The sequence below is a fragment of the Hippopotamus amphibius genome, chromosome 2, assembly GCF_030028045.1.
Source record: "Hippopotamus amphibius kiboko isolate mHipAmp2 chromosome 2, mHipAmp2.hap2, whole genome shotgun sequence".
In the NCBI taxonomy this organism is placed as follows: domain Eukaryota; kingdom Metazoa; phylum Chordata; class Mammalia; order Artiodactyla; family Hippopotamidae; genus Hippopotamus; species Hippopotamus amphibius.
In genome coordinates, this window is record NC_080187.1 from 86,808,002 (window position 1) to 86,826,599 (window position 18,598).

The 18,598-nt window shown below is 40.1% G+C and overlaps 1 protein-coding gene across 8 annotated transcripts in view; it reads left to right on the forward strand.

The window, feature by feature from the left end:
• Window positions 1–18,598, forward strand: part of BNC2 (basonuclin zinc finger protein 2) — a 402,347-nt gene that overhangs the window by 145,196 nt on the left and 238,553 nt on the right. The window contains exon 1 of one of the 8 annotated variants that reach the window (XM_057720991.1): window positions 1,354–1,518. The exons of the other annotated variants lie outside the window; for them this stretch is intronic. Coding sequence (XP_057576974.1) covers window positions 1,516–1,518 — 3 coding nt within the window. The 5' untranslated portion in view covers window positions 1,354–1,515. Of the gene's footprint in view, window positions 1–1,353; window positions 1,519–18,598 lie in introns of those variants that run through there. 8 annotated transcript variants of the gene reach the window in all.

The following is an 18,598-nucleotide window of genomic DNA, read 5'->3' on the forward strand; positions in this document are numbered from 1 at the left end:
AAGGCATACTTTAGTTGTGAGAGAGAAGTTGAAGATAAAGGAAAACAAGCGATGTTGGAGAGGCAAAATTATGATATAACCTTCAAAATTAACAAAAATCAGTACTTTTGCCATCAGCTATAAAGGGCCAAATTGGCATCGCAGCAGAGTTAAAAATTACTTCAAACACTTAAAAACTTTTAATGTGATTTTTAATTTTTCATTTGTTGTACATATATTTTTCCTAGTCTCTTAGTTTGTTGCTTCTTTTCCTTGAAAGGCAGACATCTTTGCACAAGTAATAAATCAATACATCTAGGGTTAAAAAAAAAACAATTAATTTGTTCCTTGTTTGTTGTGTGATGTTACTTTAGCCACATGAAATGGTTAAGTGCCCGATGTTTCAGAGTTCAACACCTTTGAGTTTTCCTCTAAAATTCTCCAGAGAAATCAGAATAATTTCTGTTTTTGTATTTTGTAAGTCTAAATTAAATGTCACTTAAAGGCGGAAGAACTGGCAGCTTTGATAAGTAGTCCCCAAAGCAAACCAGTTTGTCAGTAATCATAACCTAATTATGAATGCAAATGCAAAGTTTGTTTTTTAAAAAGTCTAAGACAAACAAAGGAAAAAGAGAAACAGACCCCTCTCCAGCACAAGGCAAAAGCCTCCCCACCTTCAACACGAGCCTTTCAATAGTAGCAGTAATAATAAGAGAGAACCTTTGGCGTTGGCCCAAGTCCTGTTGAGAGGGAGCCGCCAACGGCCAGCACAGTGTGTGGCTCTGCAGAAGTGCCAGAGTGACACACGCATCACAAGCCGGTCACAATGCGAGGGGTCAGGGGTCACGTTCAAGAGCAGGGTGTTACTGGACCCGGCCGAGGAAGCAGAGGTGGCCGCTCTGTGCTCAGTGTGTGGGTCTGTGTACTGCTTTCCCGTCAAAGCTGGCCCGGCAGGGCCAAAAAAGCGGTTCCTTGGCAGGGTTTAATGGCAGGATGATGTAGTCTGTTGTGACTAGTGCATTCCTTTCAGGTTAAACTAGGGAAATGGCATTGTGTTAAAATTCCAAGTCGCATGAATGTTTTATTGCCACAGTGCATTTAGCCCTCTAGGGGAGTGTGTGTGGCGGCTGGTGGGGATGGGGGCGGGGGGGGGGGGGGACTTAGAGACTCAGGAACTATCAGAAGAACACTTCCCTTGGAAAATTTTACCCACCAGCGTGAAGCTGATTTGCTGTGATGGTCACTTAGAAGGGTTTCGCTTTTTCCTAAACTGTGGCTGTTTAAAGTCTTGCCGTCCGGACAATTACCAGCTGAAGAAAATACAACAGGACACACGCAAAGAGGTTGGGAGATAGAGAGGAGGAATGCGCCAGAAAGGAGCAGAGCTGCCTTCTTGTGTAAACTGCCCGAGAGCAGCGAGGGCCCCCTCCCCGCCTGTCCCTGCCCCCCCCTCCCTGGGCTGTGCCTTGCTGTCCGCCCGAAGGCCAGGAGTGATCTGTTACCCTTGCACCACTGACGGGGAGGCCACTGCAGCTCATGGTACCGTATGTTACCAGTACTACTCCCTCATTCCTTCTCACTGGCTGCGTTGGGTGGGGGGGGGGGTGATATCTTTTTTTTTTTTAAACCTTTTCTCTCTAATAACGGTTTATGTTAGTCAGAGGGATACAGTTTTGGAATGTAGAATGTCCGAGAGTTTGAAACAAAACAAACTTAACTGTATGGCACTCCCCCTGCCTCTTGTGTAGAAGGACGAGACCCAACCACTCTTGTTCCGTTGCCGTCAAAGGTTTCAGTGTGATATAAAATCAGAAATTCTGGAAATAGGGCAGTTTGAAAGATGCAGGTCATCTGAGCTGTGGATCTTGTAAAGGGACTTTGTTGTGAAACCACGTGTGCATCTTTAGGGTTTGAGGACCTTCTTAGGCTTTGCAGTTGTCTCATGTATCCATTTTGCAGATTGCGGCGACCTCTGGCCCTCTCCAGGGGAAACTCTAGCCTGCTCCTTCACGGTTGCAGTTGTTTGAGGCTTATGGTTACCGAGGGTGTGTATGATTTGACTTGGGTTGTAATTGTGCATGTTACGTGTAGCAGTCAGGATGGCTTCATGATCTGAACTGACTCAGGTTAATTTATAACAGATTAAAATGTGGATGTATGGAATGGCCTTCTGATTTTGCATTGGGACTGTATAGTATATTCATGCATCTGATTTTTTCCCCGATGCATAAGAGAAATGTGGATCATCTTGGGCTTACCTAAGTAAGCATATTATCATAGTTTAAGTTTTAGTTTTGAATTGCCTATTTCTCTTCACTTTCAAACTGTAATTCTTTGATTTCATGTTCTTGTGATGAGTCATTTTTCTCTGTTAATAATGCATATATAACAGACACACACACAGAATTGTATATGTGTGTGTGCCTATGTGTCCATGCACACTTTGATAACTGCCAATTGAATGCAAGGAAAATCTTTTTAGAGTTGTTAAGCCAGGATAGTTTTCCATTGATAAGTTATTTTTAAAAATGTTGGGACTTCATAGGTGGCGCAGTGCTTGGAAATCCGCCTGCCAATGCAGGGGACACGGGTTCGATCCCTGCCCCAGGAAGATCCCACATGCCGTGGAGCAACTAAGCCCATGCACCACGACTGTTGAGCCTGCACTCTAGAGCCCCTGAGCCACAACTATAGAGCCCTCATGCCACAACTACTGAAGCCCACGTACCTAGAGCCTGTGCTCCACAATGAGAGGCCACCACAGTGAAGAGCCCACATACCACAATGAAGAGTAGCCCCGACTCTGCTGCAACTAGAGAAGGCCTGTGTGCAGCAACCAACACAGCCAATAAAATTAATTAATTAATTAAAAAAAAAAGTTATGTAACAGAAATTTAAGTCAAGAATATACCACAAAAAAAGTGAACTGTGAGTGGGTGTGTGTGCCCTGTTTATGGATTTTTGGGGATATGATTTATATGTTTCTATAGAACGATGGTTTTGTCAAGGTAGACCTCCTGAGTTTAATCTGATTAGTGCTGTCCATAGATGGTTTATTATTTATAAACAGATACATTCACATTGTTTATGGGAGGTTTTAAACCAATAAGCAGTCAGCTCTAGCAAAATCAAGATTTATGTGTGGACTTCGCACTTCAAATTTTAGATGAATTCATTAGATATTTTCTCTTACATTCTAGAGAATGTTCACTTTAAGAAATCTTTTTACTCTGTTGAGTGTAATAAAGTGGTGATGGAAGTTTTCTTTTGATGATTTTTGTTTTTAATTCCATATTTTAAAGTGGACTTTGCAGAGGAATATTAAACTTACTCTGTACTGGATTTGTTTTTCCCTTACAGCCAATTTCAGAATTAATTCTTAATCCTAAATAGTAGAAAAACTCGTCAACAGTGCCAGATTGAGAAAAAAGTCTATCATGTATGCTTAATTATCTAAAAAAATTTGTTATCCTGATAATGGAAGCAGTTTTGATTATAAAAAGGGTGTTGTGGTTGTATTCAAACCCTTTCCAATTTATTAAAAATTTCCCTTTATAATGCAAGAGGGAAAGAGTGGAAATACTCCAGTATAATATCTCCTTAATATGAAAATTAAAATTGATTTAGGATTTTTTCCCTAAAAAAATCAAACTTCCTTTAAAATATTAATACTTGTTCTTTAAGCATTTTTCTTTTCCCATTGTGCCAGCTATTATTATTTGGCATTGCAGAACTCTGGGGGGGGGGGGTTGAGGGATGTGGGGGAGTTAAAAGACTGGCCCTGAGTTCAGATTCTAATGTTGTTACTTACTAGTCTTGTGATCTTGAGTGAGTCACTTTATTCCTAACCTTTATTTTCTTCAACGTTGAAATGGGGAAAAGAACACTTGAGAATTTGTCAGGAAGATAAAATGAGACAAAGCCATGAAGCTCAGGTACATAGTAGGTGTTCAGTAAACTGTAGATCCTATTCTTTGAGCTTGCCCTGTGGCAAGCTTCCCTTGGAAAGCTTCAATTTTTGTAAAAAGAAAAAAAAGAAAACAAAAGGTGGTAAATTTAAATAAAATGTTTTAATTTCTCCAGTTATTTGTAGGAAAGGAGATATTAGGCATTGGCAGACAATATTCTTTCTTTGCTAGTTTTTTTTTTTTTTTTTTTATATCACTTGTATCATCCATTAGTCTTGTGTTTTTGCCACTCTGCAAAATTCTAACTGGGATGGCCTTCCTGGATGTCAGAGTGATGCTATTATTTCTGAGATATCAGGTATGGCTAACGATAGACTAGAAGCTAAGTTGGAAGAGTCTGTTGAGTTCTGTTTACCATTGTATCATCAGTTCTAATCACTTGTTTGAATCAAAGCTTCCTGCTTTATGATACTCAGTACCATTAGCACTTGGTAATAGAGCTGGAAGTTCCATTATGCAGGTACCCAGGCCTCTGCCCCTGGCTTTGTGAATATTCAGTTGTATTCATGGAAGCAGGGTCACGCTGAAGTGAATAGTGTTTACACCTTTTAGTAGAATTAAACAAAATAGTAGCAAGCAACCTACATGCATATTGGGGCAATATTTTACCTTCGTTTACAGTCTTGCACAATGCCTTAAGTATAGTTAAGGGCTTGGGAACTATTTGTTGAGCAAAATGTGCTGCTTTTGTTGTCTTTTAATCCTGAATTATGTTTTTATCAAAAGTATTTGTGTTCTCATGTGTGGTACATTAATATTGTCATAGATGGTCTTTGATTAGTGTTATTTTGCCTAACATCTCGTTTCTTTTAGCCAATGCTAGTTTGAACATACTGCATCTTAAGATCTAAAATAAATATTTGGCTTAGCGTTTACTTTCACCTGTTGCTAAGAGTAAAAGAATGAGGATTAAAAACTGATCATTTCATAGCTACCTCTTAGCTCACACAGTGTGCTGGGGGTGGTACCCACTTTATCTTATTCAGCTCTTGCAAAAGCATTCACGGCTGGTGCAGTTGTTTTCATTTTACAGATGAGGAAATAAAAGTCTCAAATCTGTATCCACCAAGTGTGAACCCCAAAGTCTTTGCTTTTTCCTCTACCACATTCTTTATCCGTCTATAACTTAAGTCAGCTATTAGAAAAAAAAGAATAAAAGTTAGTTGTTGAACTTGCCGTTATTAATTTTTCCTTTCAAATTAAATTTTACAAGGAAGCCAACATGCAGGACTGATAAAACTTAGAGCTGCTCTAGATGAAAAGGGTCCAGCCACAGAGTCCTATCTTTTAGGCTTCTACTAGGGATCCATGGAATAACTGCTTAGAAAACCGTATTCTAATGCCTCTACATCCCCAAGCAAAAGGCGTAGCAAACCCAAGGTTTCCTAGTCCGGGAGTTAAAGGGTTTGTTTATCATCTTGAACTTGGAGGTGCAATTATGGGGAATTCACATGAAAGCCTAATTTCTGCCTAATTTGAAAAGAGAATATGTCTAAGAGAAAAATAGTGTGGGGTAAATACCAAGGTTAAAAAAAATAGTTATATCATTGTACAGCTCTTCACATGTTGATTTTCAGGGCACAGATTTTGTTTAATCCAGAGCAGTGAAGTAATTTTACTGCGGGAAGAGTCATAAAAAATCAAGTCACAGCTTAATGTTTAACGGGAGTCTGTGTCTACAAATGTATACAGACGCTACTTCAGTTTGACAATATTAAAAAGTTGTGCTCTATACAATGCTATAGCATATCTGTAAAAGATATACACATATCATATGCATATATGAATAAGTGTAAGGCTGCAGAATATGGGTAGATTTAACTCTGAGAAAATGTTTAGAAAACATACTATTTTAAATAAATTGCTTATAAAACTAATTGATATGGTAATTTTGTAATACCTTTAAACCAAAAATTTCAAGTTTTTTCATCTGTTACATTTATATTGGGATTTCATATAGTACTTCATTAGAAATATAATTTCTGTTTATCTGAATGGGTGGAAGAGTCTAGGTTCAAGCCAGACATATCTGCACTTGAATTTCTCTCTCCTGTATGTGACTTTGGAAGCTCAGTTACTCCAGTGAGCTTGAAGTATAAAATGTATAAAATGAGGGTTGGAAATGATGCCTGTGAAGTGTGGCACAGAGAGGGTGAGCTGTGTTGGTTGCTGTTAGCAGTTTCTTCTTATGTTGTTCCGGCTGTTGTTAATTTGCAAGCCTTGTGCAGTGTTCAGTTAGCATCTCTTTATCAATGGTGGTACTCGGTTCTTAATAATTGTATCATGTACATACTTAGCCTTTTCAGTTACCAGTTTAAAAAATACTTGTGCCAATCTTGCAGAAGCTTACTTTTGTTGAAGAAAATGAGAGTGGAGAAAGATCTCCCCTTTCTTACTCTTCACTGAGAATCAGTCATTGAGCAGCATAATTCTAAAATCTTCTGTGGCTTTTGGGTACTTTATGAACCTTTTTATGGTAACCCAGAAGCAAGACACTGATTGAATTAATACATTTCCATCGAGGGACTATTCTGTTAACCTCTCCTCTTCCTCCTAACCCGTGTATGCTTTTGTAAGGGACTTTTACAGTCTGGTAAGGAGGTTATCACATACAGTGGGGATACCACTTTGTAGATACACAGGCTGTTGGTAATTGTAAGAGCCTTTCTGTCTTCAAAACAAAGAAAAAGGAAAATTAGAAATGGTAACAATCAAACCAAAAATTGGGCCCTAACCAAAAAGAAAATACAGAAAACCCTTTATTTTCTGAAAAACCTCGCGCTTTTTCTAAAACACAAAACCTAAACTTAGTTTAAAACTTTTAAAAACTACAAAGTTTTTTTTTTTTTTTTTACAGCTTTTATAAAGGGTACATCTTTATTGCGAAGATCTCATTAAGAAAACTACAAGGGAGAAGACACTATCTGAAAGGCTGCCACCAAGGAACCATTTTATTAACATCTTTTTAGTCACCTTTTTCAATTTACACGTATATAGGAATATATGGATAGATGCTAGTTACATAAAAGGATTATGGATATGTGACTTCTTTTTATTTTTTTAACTCAGCCATGTCACAGATATCTTTCCATGTCTGTAAGTGAGATTATCCTTCATAATTTTTAATGGATTCTTAGTATATCTTTGTACCATAATTTACTTAACAAGTTTTTGGTTTGTGGATATTGAGGTTGCTGCCACCTCTTTTCTTTTACAAAGAGTAGTGCTTCAATATGAACATTCTTCTTTGCACTTGTGTGATTTACTAAAGGTGAATTCTTGAAAGTGATGATCCTGGAGAAAGCGGTATAATTTTGTAAAGCTTAAAACAGTGATTGGCAAACCTTTTCTGTAAAGAGCCGGATGGTAGATAGTTTAGGCAGTCATGTGGTTTCTGTAACAAGTATTCAATTCTGTCTTTGTAGCCACAAGCAGCAGTAGACTATATATATATAAAGGAATAGGCACAGCTGTATTTTAATAAAACTTTATTTATAAAAGTGGGCAGCAGGGTAGCATTTGGCTCAGAGGCTGTAGTTGCCTGCTCCTGGCTTGAAACAAAGGAGAAACTGATGGGGGCTGGAAATCTACCCCCAGTTGTCTATAAGCTGCTCTCATAGTATCTTAGAAATGTCTTATCTCAGGGCAGTATAATGGGTTGATTACTTTCTTTCCAGGTATATGGCAACCAATCCCTTTTTAAATAGCTTATTAAAGGAGGTTTTCATACCTTCCCCTACTCTGAAGCCTAGTAAATTTTAAACTAAGAGGCTATATATGCCAGTGTACATTTGTTGACAACTTGTGGGGCAGCGAAATACCTCTAAAACTTACATTTTAGAGGAGATAATTGTGCATTTTCTCACCTGTAGAAGGTTGCTTTAATGGGGTAAGATTCTAGAGGTATCCTGAAGTAAGCCAGAAGGAAAGTTAGCAAGAGAAGTATCATTTCAGCAGAAATATACCGCATATCAACAGGGTGACACTGAATTAGTTACTGAACCTTTACAGGCTAAATTATACTCAGAAGACTGCTCTGTGTATAAGTAGCAACCTCCTTGCATCTTGAATTTTTATAAAATAGGAATTATTGGGCCCTAACTGCCCTAAGGGTATTTGTTGAGGATCAGGTGGAATAATGATATAGTTAAAAATCACTGTATTTGTAACATTGGGTCACTGGTGCCACTGTGAATTTTAAGAGAGTTATTTATTACTTATTTTGTATGCATTTGTTGAGTATCTGCTGTATGTAAAGCTGTTTTGTAGGCGCTATGGGGGAAGACAAAGGAGAAGCAAGTTAGTTCTTGCCCTTAAAGAGGAAAAACATGTAGTGTTTTTAGAGTCTATGGCTATATAGTGCTGATGACCCTGAGGTTGGTAGAATTCTGGGAGGAGATTTCTTCTGCCCAGGGGTATCAGGAAACTCCATGGAAGAAGTGGCAGCTAGAAATACAGAGATGTTCAAAAGTTTAGTGCAGGGGAGGGGAGGGTATCCCAAAAAAGAGCAGTATGAGAACTACGTCAAATTAGGAGAGCCCAAAGCGGTAAGCAGGAGACGTGAAGTAGTCTAATTAGACTGTCTGTCAAGCGTTTGTCATGAAGGAGGAGGAGAGATGAAGCTGGAAAGGGCAAGGCAGGTCCAGGTTGTAGAAGGCCTGGAAGGAACTTCTTAATTGGTAATTTGGGGGAAACTCTAAACATTGTCTAGGACAATGTGTTTGACAGTTGGAGCGATGGTGTACGGTCCTGGTTGACGGGTGTGGAACAATAAAGTTGGGATTATCAGTCACTTAAGGGTTATGGCAAAGGTCTGAGCATGTTCTTGTTAGAAATGATCTAGAAGGAGAGAAATGATCTGGAAGGTGTGTGGGCGGACAGCTGAGGGGATGGGAAGGGAAAAATAGACTTTCAGAATTTACTGGGTTTGGGAAATAAGGAGCAGGCTTTTAATCATGGTCTGTGTTTCTGAGTCTTTGTTAATGGGATTTTGGTGATAATGGAAAAAAAAAAAAAAAAGGCAAAGTCCGGGTAGAGCTCTACTAAAGAAAGGATATCAGTGAACCCATATGCTTCACTTGTTTTGCTCAAGGTGTTAACTGGACACTTGAAAATTTCTAGTGGGAGCTTGAACGTTCAGGACTAGAATTCACATTAGAGGTAAGGAATAGTGATTAGGGAGCACTGTTCTCACGGAGGTGGCAGATGAAACCAGGGAAAGAGTATCACATCTGAAAGGAATGCGTGTAGAGAGAAGATGGTATTCTATAGCATTTCTTATCATGGTAAGTCATCGACAAATAGCTCTATCTTTACTTGAGACTACTAATATCAAAAACACACAAAATGGAAAACCATGTGTTTTATCATTTATAAAGTGTTCTATTGTCTATTAAGCCTCTTATAGATTCTAAAGCCACTAGATTTCAGAAGTAGAGTATGTTCAGGTTGAAAAAATACTTTATAAGATCCCCAAGGACAATATAAGCAAGTTCCTTTTACTTTATTTTCTCACCACTTCCTGAGACCCTCAGTAACAGAGAGATGCCATTGGTGGGAGAGGTTTAGGTTCACTTTTTACCTGTCTGGTACAGAATACTGCATATAGCTTTTCGCCTTCCCTAGATCTCAGCCCAGTGGATCTAGGGTTGGGAAGCGAGTGGGATGGGTAGGGGGAGGGTGGGTCTTCCATAGAAATCAACTCTGTGTGCTTTTGTGCATTTTCTCTTCTTAGTCTGGGGTCCTCAGCAGGTTTGGAGGGGGGATTGTGCAATGCCCAGTATGACTTACGTCTGAGTTGGGGAAGTTTTTAGCAGCAGGGGCAAACCTGCCTTCCCGTTTCCTTTCTTCTCTTACCGTTACCTGTGTTCAGGCTTTGCATGCAAAGAGAAGCGTGTTGCTTCTTTGATCTTGGGCGTGCTGCACTGTGCACTTTGGCAGCGTGGGGACGGCTGCCTGCCAGCTCGCTTGGTGATGGCACCCCAGAATTCCACTGGTCTCTTGGTTCCATTTGTGGCCTGCCTTCCGGTCACTCTTCATAAGAAGTCTAACCCATGTCAGATGGGGCAAGAGGCTATCCAGAGGAATCTGTTTCTCTAGGCCACCACTGTGCATTATATTTAGTTTAACTGCTCATTGTATGGCAACTTAAACTTTTTTTTTTTTTTTTTTACCATAATAGGTTTAGTGTAGGTGTTTCAAGAGGTAACATGGGATGTTTGAATTTTGGGAGGATAATATTTGTTCTCTCGCTGTCTGGTGTGTGACACACTCTTCTATCATGTTTCATTCCTCAGACTCCCTTTTCTGCTTTCTCACATAAGCCATTTTCAGTCCTTTTCAGTGTTGTGAAATTTAAGGAGGGAAAAAACCCCCATTGATTTGTCCTATTTTGTGCCTTTGATGAAGTAAGACCAAGTGAAATGCACTTGTTTTCTTCCAAAGTGAACTCCTTTCTAAAAAATGCCGCCCCCTCAAAAAAAAAAAATCTTGGTGATCATGACTTGAAAGTCATCTCTTTCCCCTCATTAGAGATAGTTAAATTCATCCTCTTTTTGTTTTTTTTTTTTAATATTTATTTATTTGGCTGCGCGGGGTCTTTAGGTGTGGCTCACGTTTGTGGTGTGCGGGAATTTTTTTTTTTTTAAGTTGTGGCACGTGGGCTCTAGTTGTCTGACCAGGGATCGAACCCAGGCGCCCTGCATTGGGAGCATGGAATTTTAACCGCTGGACCACCAGGGAAGTCCCAAATACATCCTCATCCTTGATCTCTATGAAAAACCAGGGAGACAAGCTGAGTGGAGTAGACCCAGAACTCAGAAAACTGCCTATGTTGTCATGAAGGCGTTGGCTGGAGCAGGAGTGGCAGAGAGTGAAATGTGTCTCTTCTTACTACTTCCCCCAGTGAAGACTTTCGTGGTCAGTCTCTCAGAGCTCAGACACATCTTCACAGCCTTCGTCAACACAGTGTTCTAGGAAGCCTTCTACAAGTGGATGGAGCCGGCCCCTAATTGAGACTAATTGAATAGGTATAATTTTCAGTTTCCCTAATTGCTTATATTATTCCTTTGACACTTGAGGTTTGCTTCCATTTCCCCCAAATTCCTTCCTTCCCTCTCTCCAGCTTCTCCACCCTGATGGGAATTGTGTGCTGGGGGGCAGAGGGGGGTATCTGAGGAAGTATCATTACCTATGCTGTGTACCTACAGCCTCCTTAGTTAGGTGCTTTACCTGTGTCCTCTCCTTCAACTTTGCCAGCCCTCCACAGTAAATATAATTATTCCCATTTTACAGATGCAGCAAACAAATCTCTGAATTGGTAATTTAACTGACGAGCTTCACAAGGTACTGCAGCTGGGGTTAAAACAGAGGTTTCACTCTAAAACCAGTGCTCTTTGCATATTACCTGCCTGTAGCATCGTTGGAGTTGAGCCTTGAGGGCAGAAAGAAAATTTACCTGGGCGTATATATACATACATATATTTGAAATTTCACTTCATGTCAGTCATCAGACTAGGGGGTGTACGTATACCCCTGAGCAACAGTCTGGGGTGTTCTGCTTCCAATGTACTGAATAAGAATGATTGTAAACCAGTTGAAAATAATCTAATTCTGTACTTTTCCTTCTTGAGTATAAAGTCCATCCATGGCATAGGTGCGAATAACTTCATTCTCATTTTCTTCAGCACTAAAACCCACATAGAACAAGAAGTGGAGAAATAGGTGAACTCTATTAAATGGCAGGAGGCTTTTCTAGTAAAACACTAGCATGCTAGTTCAGTGAACTTCATCTTCATTTCGGTTCCATCCAACTTATCAAATGTGGAGTGGAGACCATAAGGATAGGTCTCAGTGTTCTTATTTAAAATAAAAAGAGTGCGGTGGAAATTTCCTTCCCACCCCTTACTTGTCTGATAGGGGAATTCATAAATATTTTGTGTAAAGTCCTTTGAGGCTCTGTAAGAAAGATTCTGTGTAAGTTTAGCATTATTCATGGTCCATCAGGCTCCTCATGGTGTCACCAGGGAAGAGAGATTTTTATCTTTTATCCCGCATTTCACAGGAGAAAAACAAGGTATTTTGGTTGTTGTTTGTGGCTGTGAACATCTCCTGTAATTGTACCTGCAGCAGTTACTCCCATCAAAGGGCCCAGGGTCCTAGCTCACCCAAGAGGACCAGCTCCGGAGGCAGACAGCCTGAGCCTCCCTTAGACGGTGCCTGGCTCCTGGGAGGATGCTGTGCCCCCCCCCCCCCCCCCCCCCAGTAGTCTTCTGTGCCTGTCAGCCTGTTGAGTGGCAGAATCCCATCCTTAACCCTCTTCTGTCTTCTCTCATCCTCATCCTGTAGTTCACTGTTCTGGGATGATTTGGAGGGGACTGTCCACCGTCCTGTTCAGTTCTTCTGTAACATCTTCGTTCTTCTCCCCTTCCCACTGATAACACCCTGCCTCATCTAAGGCCTCTGCAAGAACCAGCATAATTCTGGCCATTCTGTATTGGCAGCTGCATAAATACTGTTTGGACTCAGCAGTTCCTTTCTGGTCATGAAGTGGTGTGAATTCTTAAGCTTTCGGTTCTGTATATACAAGGCCCTTCTGAGGCTTAGCCTGGGGTTCCATGGCTGGGAAGGCTTAGGCCTGAAATGTTATTTTTAGTTAAATCATTGCCTAAAAAATGAAGATAGACATTATTTGCACATCCAGCAGCTTAGCTCACCTTATTTTTCATTTATTCCTCTCACTTATTTGCAGCACTGCGTTTAACATACATCCTCTTCTTTACACGGTTGGGTAATTAATTTATTTCTTTATCTGCTTTCTCTCACAGGCGCTCCTGGCTAGCTTATTTTCAAGTCCATTTCCCTGAACGGTCTTCCTGAATTCTTTGCATGATCCTAGTAGTTTTTCCTCTTGTGGCTTGGCATCATCTAACCACTGACCTGAGGCTGTTAACTGTTTTTCTCTGGCTTGGACTGTAACAGAGCTTGTACCCAGCCATGTCACTGAGTCCTCTAATGGGACTCTTTTGGTGTTATCACTCCCCCACCCCCCTCTCTTTTTTAAAACCAATTCTGTCTCTCCATTCCTTTCCAAGTTCTCCTTGAATTCAGATCCTTTCCCTCATTCCTTCACTGCTAGACTGAAGCCACCAAAACATATAGACTTCAGAACTGCTCTGGGCTTCCGGCCAGCTTCACCAAAGAGTCTTGAGCTGGCATGGAAGTTAGTTAGTGTATTTAGGCTCTGACTTTTTATAGTGCCTATCAGGCAAATGCCTACCTGAATGTTTAATGTTTAAAAATAAAATTAAAGTTCAAATGGGCCCTGGCTTTGCAAGAAGCACCCCAGACTCTGTAAACCCTTTACTTGGTCACACGTTTCTTTTCCCAAGTTACCACTTTTGCGCCTCTTTCTTTCCTCCTTTGTTGCTTTCGTTACACCCACCTTCTACACCTATTTGAAATATTTTGAACGGTAGCTCCTGTTTACAATGTGGAGCTTTTTCTGTCTTCTTTTCAGAAGTCTAGTCCCTAACAGTCTTTATGTGTGTGATCTCAGTAAACAAAGAATGTGTGGTGTGTGTGTGTGTGTGTGTGTGTGTGTGTGTGTGTAGGAAGCCTGCCATATTTCCTCCCTGCCCCACAGAAAGTGTGTTTTCTGGAAGCCCTTTTGACACTGAAGTGAATGCCCACTGGCCCTCCCTTGTCGAATTCTCTTGAGAGGAGAGAGAGAGAGAGAGGCCTTCATGCTTGTTGTCATATCTTTTGTTTCTGCTGATTATACACAAAGTAAGTTGTAAATAGCTCTCTCTCACACCGTGATTCCTTTGAGGTATGTACAGGAGAGTAGACATGCACTCAGCTCCAGCTTCCCTGGGGATTCTAGAGGGTCCTTTTCAAGGCCTCTGACTTCCTGTTACAGCACCAGCGGAATGAAATTTAGATGAGCTCTAGACAATTACTGTCCGTAAGGAAACCTGCAGCCTACTGTTTAGAAGTATTAGCTAATCAGTTTAGTTTTTTTGTTTGTTTTTAACTTACATGTTTTTATTACCTTAAGAGCAAAGGATACCAAAATGCAAAAGAGAATAAAAAAAAAGTCCACTTAGTCCTACTACTTTTACAGATAAAAATCACTGAACGTTTTATGAAAATCACGGTAGAACTTTGTTTTACAAAGTATGATGTTGAAATACACACTAAACACTAGCATGAAGAAAAGAGGATAAAACTGGAATTCTCAGAATCAATTTGAATTTTCAATTCCAGTGAAAACAGAAGGTACACATCCTATTTTAGTATCTTAATTTAAAATGGAGTAATAATGAGTTAAAGGGAATTTCCTGGCTGTCCAGTGGTTAGGACTCCACACTTCCACCGCAGGGGGCAAGGGTTCGATCCCTGGTCGGGGAACTAAGATTCCACATGCCGTGGGGCATGGCCAAAAAAATTATTTTATGTCTGCTATTTCTGTCAGGCATTTTTTGATTGCTTATAGCTAGCTGTCTAACTACAGAGGCTTCCGAATCAAAAGGCCTGATTGTCTAGGTGTGCCGAATTATACCTAATTAGGTTATCAAGCTTTTATATCCTTTGTATTTTCCTTGGGACATTTTGATGAATTGGAAACAGTTCATTCAAATGTGTAAGGATATAACTTGCCTTTCCCTTACACTTTTTCTCCGTCTGGTAATTAATGACTCTAATTGTGGTGGATGGAGTGGGGGGAGTATTGTTAGATGGTGAACTCATGAGTGAAACTGTGTGGTTTTGGTTCAGATCTCAATTTTCTCATCTTTAAGGAAGTCCATTTTCGTGGATCATAAGGATTTTCTTTTCTGCTCAGAAATTCTAGGATTCTAAGATGGAGAGCACTCCTCTCTTTCCTCCTAGTTCCTTTTTGTGATTTGGATAGTTGAAACATTCCAGTAGCCTGGCACAGTTTCCTTCCAACTTACTCACAGACCTTTTTGTTTTCCCTCAGAAACTGTGTATTTCTAAGTGTTTGAGGTTGTAATTGAGTGTAATTGTAGTTGTTTAACTTTCTCCATTCCTCTAGAGAGTGTTTATAAAATTCCTTCTGTGAGGGTAAAAAGGAACTAGAAATTTTGTGACATGGTCAACTAATATTAAGGTAAGCGGGAATTGTTTTGTGTACATGAAATAAAGTATTATTAACACTTACTTTGCAACATATACATTCTGGCTTATGTAATCTCCTGTAATCAGTTAAGTAGTCACATGTATTAAGGTTTTATAGGAAGTTTTTTGGGGGGTTCATTTTGAATATGGAATATTCTAAGAGTAGTTTCCCCCTGGTTCTTCCCTTGCACCCTAGGGAGAACTACTGGTGCACAACGCATTGGTTTCCCGCCACCCCCATGTGTGTCAGCATGGGGTGGAATCAGCATTGTTCTGTATGTGACACAGCACAGAGGCAGTATCTCTACTCTTCTCCGTGCCCCGTATCTTTCGCATCCCTCAAGTTAGAGGAGAAATCCCTTTTAACCTTCCTTATGTTGTCCCAAACCAAAGAGCAGTTAGTGGGTCTTGATTTCTGGTGACAGTGCCTTCATTTCCTTTCATTGTCTTCTGTGTAATTTCTTTCATATGAAACATCAACAAATGCCTCCAGAATGGATGCTACTAAAAGCAACTATTACATGTTTTTCATTAACTTCTTTGAAATATGTTCTTACTCTTTCTCATTTCTTAAGTCTGGGCTTTGTAACTTTCTACCATGTACTTCTGAGCTAGTTATTAACCTTCTCTAAAGCTCCCCCTTTTGTGTGAAATGGAGATGCTCATATCCTATCAGATTGTTGAAAGGAAGAAAAGGGTTAATCTTGATATAAGGTACCCACATGGTGACTGGCACATTGCAAGTGTTCAGTAAATATGACCTCCTTTTCCTTTCGTTCTTAGGCTCCAAATGAAGAAATTCATGGGTAAAGAATGGTTAATTTCAAAGATGGCTGATATTCTGTTGATGTCACCTTATGGAAATAGGCAGGAAGAAAGAATAAGAGACTTGAAAAGAATAGGAAAGTTGGACGTAAAAATGTTTGAAGAGTTGACTGCTTTTCAAAAATATATATATGTTAGTGATATTCACTAGTGAACTTGCAAAGTGGAGTATTGAAAATTGTTTAAATTACGAGAAGTGAACAGATTTGTGGGTCAAAAGAAAGAAGGAAATACCTTCTGAGGCAGCATGCTTGGCTGAAAACTGATCTCTGAACAAAGAAAACTGATTGGCACAGATGATCCCAATTGGAGTTAAAAAAACAAATAAAACAAAATACCAAAGGAGGGCTTTGACAGGGAAAGAAGACACAGGTGAGATGAAACTGATTGATGGAGATCCTGATACACATAGATAGTTGTATGATTAATGAGGGTAGTATGTGTTTAGAAATATTGAGTAGTCATTTAGAGAAGAATTTAAAAACCAGAAAAGGGCTTCCTAGGTGGTGCAGTGGTTAAGACTCTGCCTGCCAATGCAGGGGACATAGGTTCAATCCCTGCTCCAGGAAGATCCCACATGCCATGGAGCAACTAAGCCTGTGCACCACAAAAAAAAAAAAAGAAAAAAAGAAAAACCAGAAGACAGGTTTCAATGAAATCTAAATTCTTTTCTCTTTATCTTAAAAATTTTAAAAGTAAGCAAGTGACTAATAAGTGGGTAATATTTCAGGATGAGGGTGACTAATTATAATAGGCAACAGTTTTGAAAGAGAATCTTAGTGGGTTTCATTGTAGGATTCTAGATACAGAGAAACATTCACTAAATTATAGCTTTTTGCTATTTTTATTGTTAGAGCAGACATAAAATAAGCCTCTTTAATGTAATTTAAATATAATATGTAAATAATACATGTTGATAAATAAATATTAGCCCACGCCAGGAATAGAAAAAATAAATTTGAACAGGTATTTTAAGAGTGCAGAGGAACTTTAGGCGTTATCGAATGCCGTTTTCTTAATTCCCCCTTAGGAAAATTAAGAGAAAAAAAGTCAACAATTTCCAGCAGAGATTCTGTTTCTTTTTCCCTTCCCTCATTTCCTCCCTCCCTTCCTTTCAACTTTCCTTCTTCTGTCTTCCTCCTTCTATAGTCCGTAGATGTTTATTAAATGCCTGCTTTGTGCTACATGCTGTGGATACAAGGGGCAATAAAGTTAATGTGGATTTTTTCTTCTTAAAATTTACCTTCTGGTAGTTAATAAACTTGGATGTATGATATTTACAATACATTTGAACTACTGGGTGTCAAAAACCTGTGAAGCCGTGATGGCCTGATTCAGAACTGCAGCTGGGATGTGCCTGCGTCTACCTGGGTCACGTGTGTTTGTGTGCAGTCCTGAGTAGCCTCCACACCTAGCATCTAACTCGGCCGTATTCCCCCAGGTTCCAGTGGCATGTGCTGGCAGAGTGCTGGGTGCAGACTTCTGCCCAAACCTGGAGGAGCCAGACCAGAGGCTGGAAGTCCAGGTTGGAGTCTTACTGTTTTATCAGTTGGGGGTGGTGTAACAGTAACAGTGGTCTCTGAAGGCCGATCAGTTACATCGGATGCCATCAGGAGATATGCAACTGCTGAAACAGGTGTGAAAGACAGTCCAGTATAGCATCTGTGCAGCAAGAAGTCCTTTTCAGGATAAGTTGTCTGTAACTAGAGATCATTCAGACGTAGTATACACTGCAGTGAATGGTTTCTGAAGGCTGGCTGCCTAGGTTGGCACAGCTGCTGTAAGACCTTTGGCAAGCCACTCAACCTAACTGGGCTTTAGCTTTCTCATCTAGGGAATGGAGATTTCCCACACTAGGGGCTATGAGGATTAAATGTTGTAACATACCTAGCAGTTAGCACAGGGCTGGGCACGTCCCAGGTGCTCAGGAACTCTCAGCTCTCACGTTTTCAGATCACTATTACCACGTGCCGAGGAGGATGCTGGGCTCTGGGGGCACATGGGGAGCCGGCCGTGCTCCCTGCATGGTGGTCTCCCGGCTCAGGAGAATGGAAGCCTATCAGCTGGGCGCTATGTTAGAAACATGGGACTTAATGATAAGTATGTCCCTTCTTCATGGATTCGGAGAAGTGTCTTCTGGTGTAATATTATTAGCACAGCACATTTTTCATGAAAGTATTGACTTGGAATTCATTGTGTGGTCTTGAGAAATTAGAAGCAGTGTAGTGTATTGCAGATTAAAAATGTAAATATGACATCTCGGCCAAAGGCCTGTCTCCACTTCCAGGTACCTGTTAATAGTTAAGGAATGTGTGTGCCAGTGATGCAGGCTGAAGTTTCAACGTGGATGGCATCTCCCTAGCGTGAGCGAACGCGTACTGTTTTTTTTAGGGCCTTTGTTTGGCATCATTTTCTAAATTTTAAGACTTAGGGGGTAAGCATAGTGAGCTCAGTGTTAAAACATTTTTATTTTTTTTAATTTTAATTTTTTTTTTTTTACTGATTTATTTAGACACCCCACATGAGAAGAGAGAATAATTTAAAAAAATGACTTCTTCACAGTGGGTGTGATGGCAGAAATGGTGGTCAGAGGAGGTTTCAGTTTTTATGATACTCTGAAGGGGACACCATCCCTTGCACACCTGCTCTTGGCCTAGGGAAGACCACCTGAGCTCAGCGGTGCCACA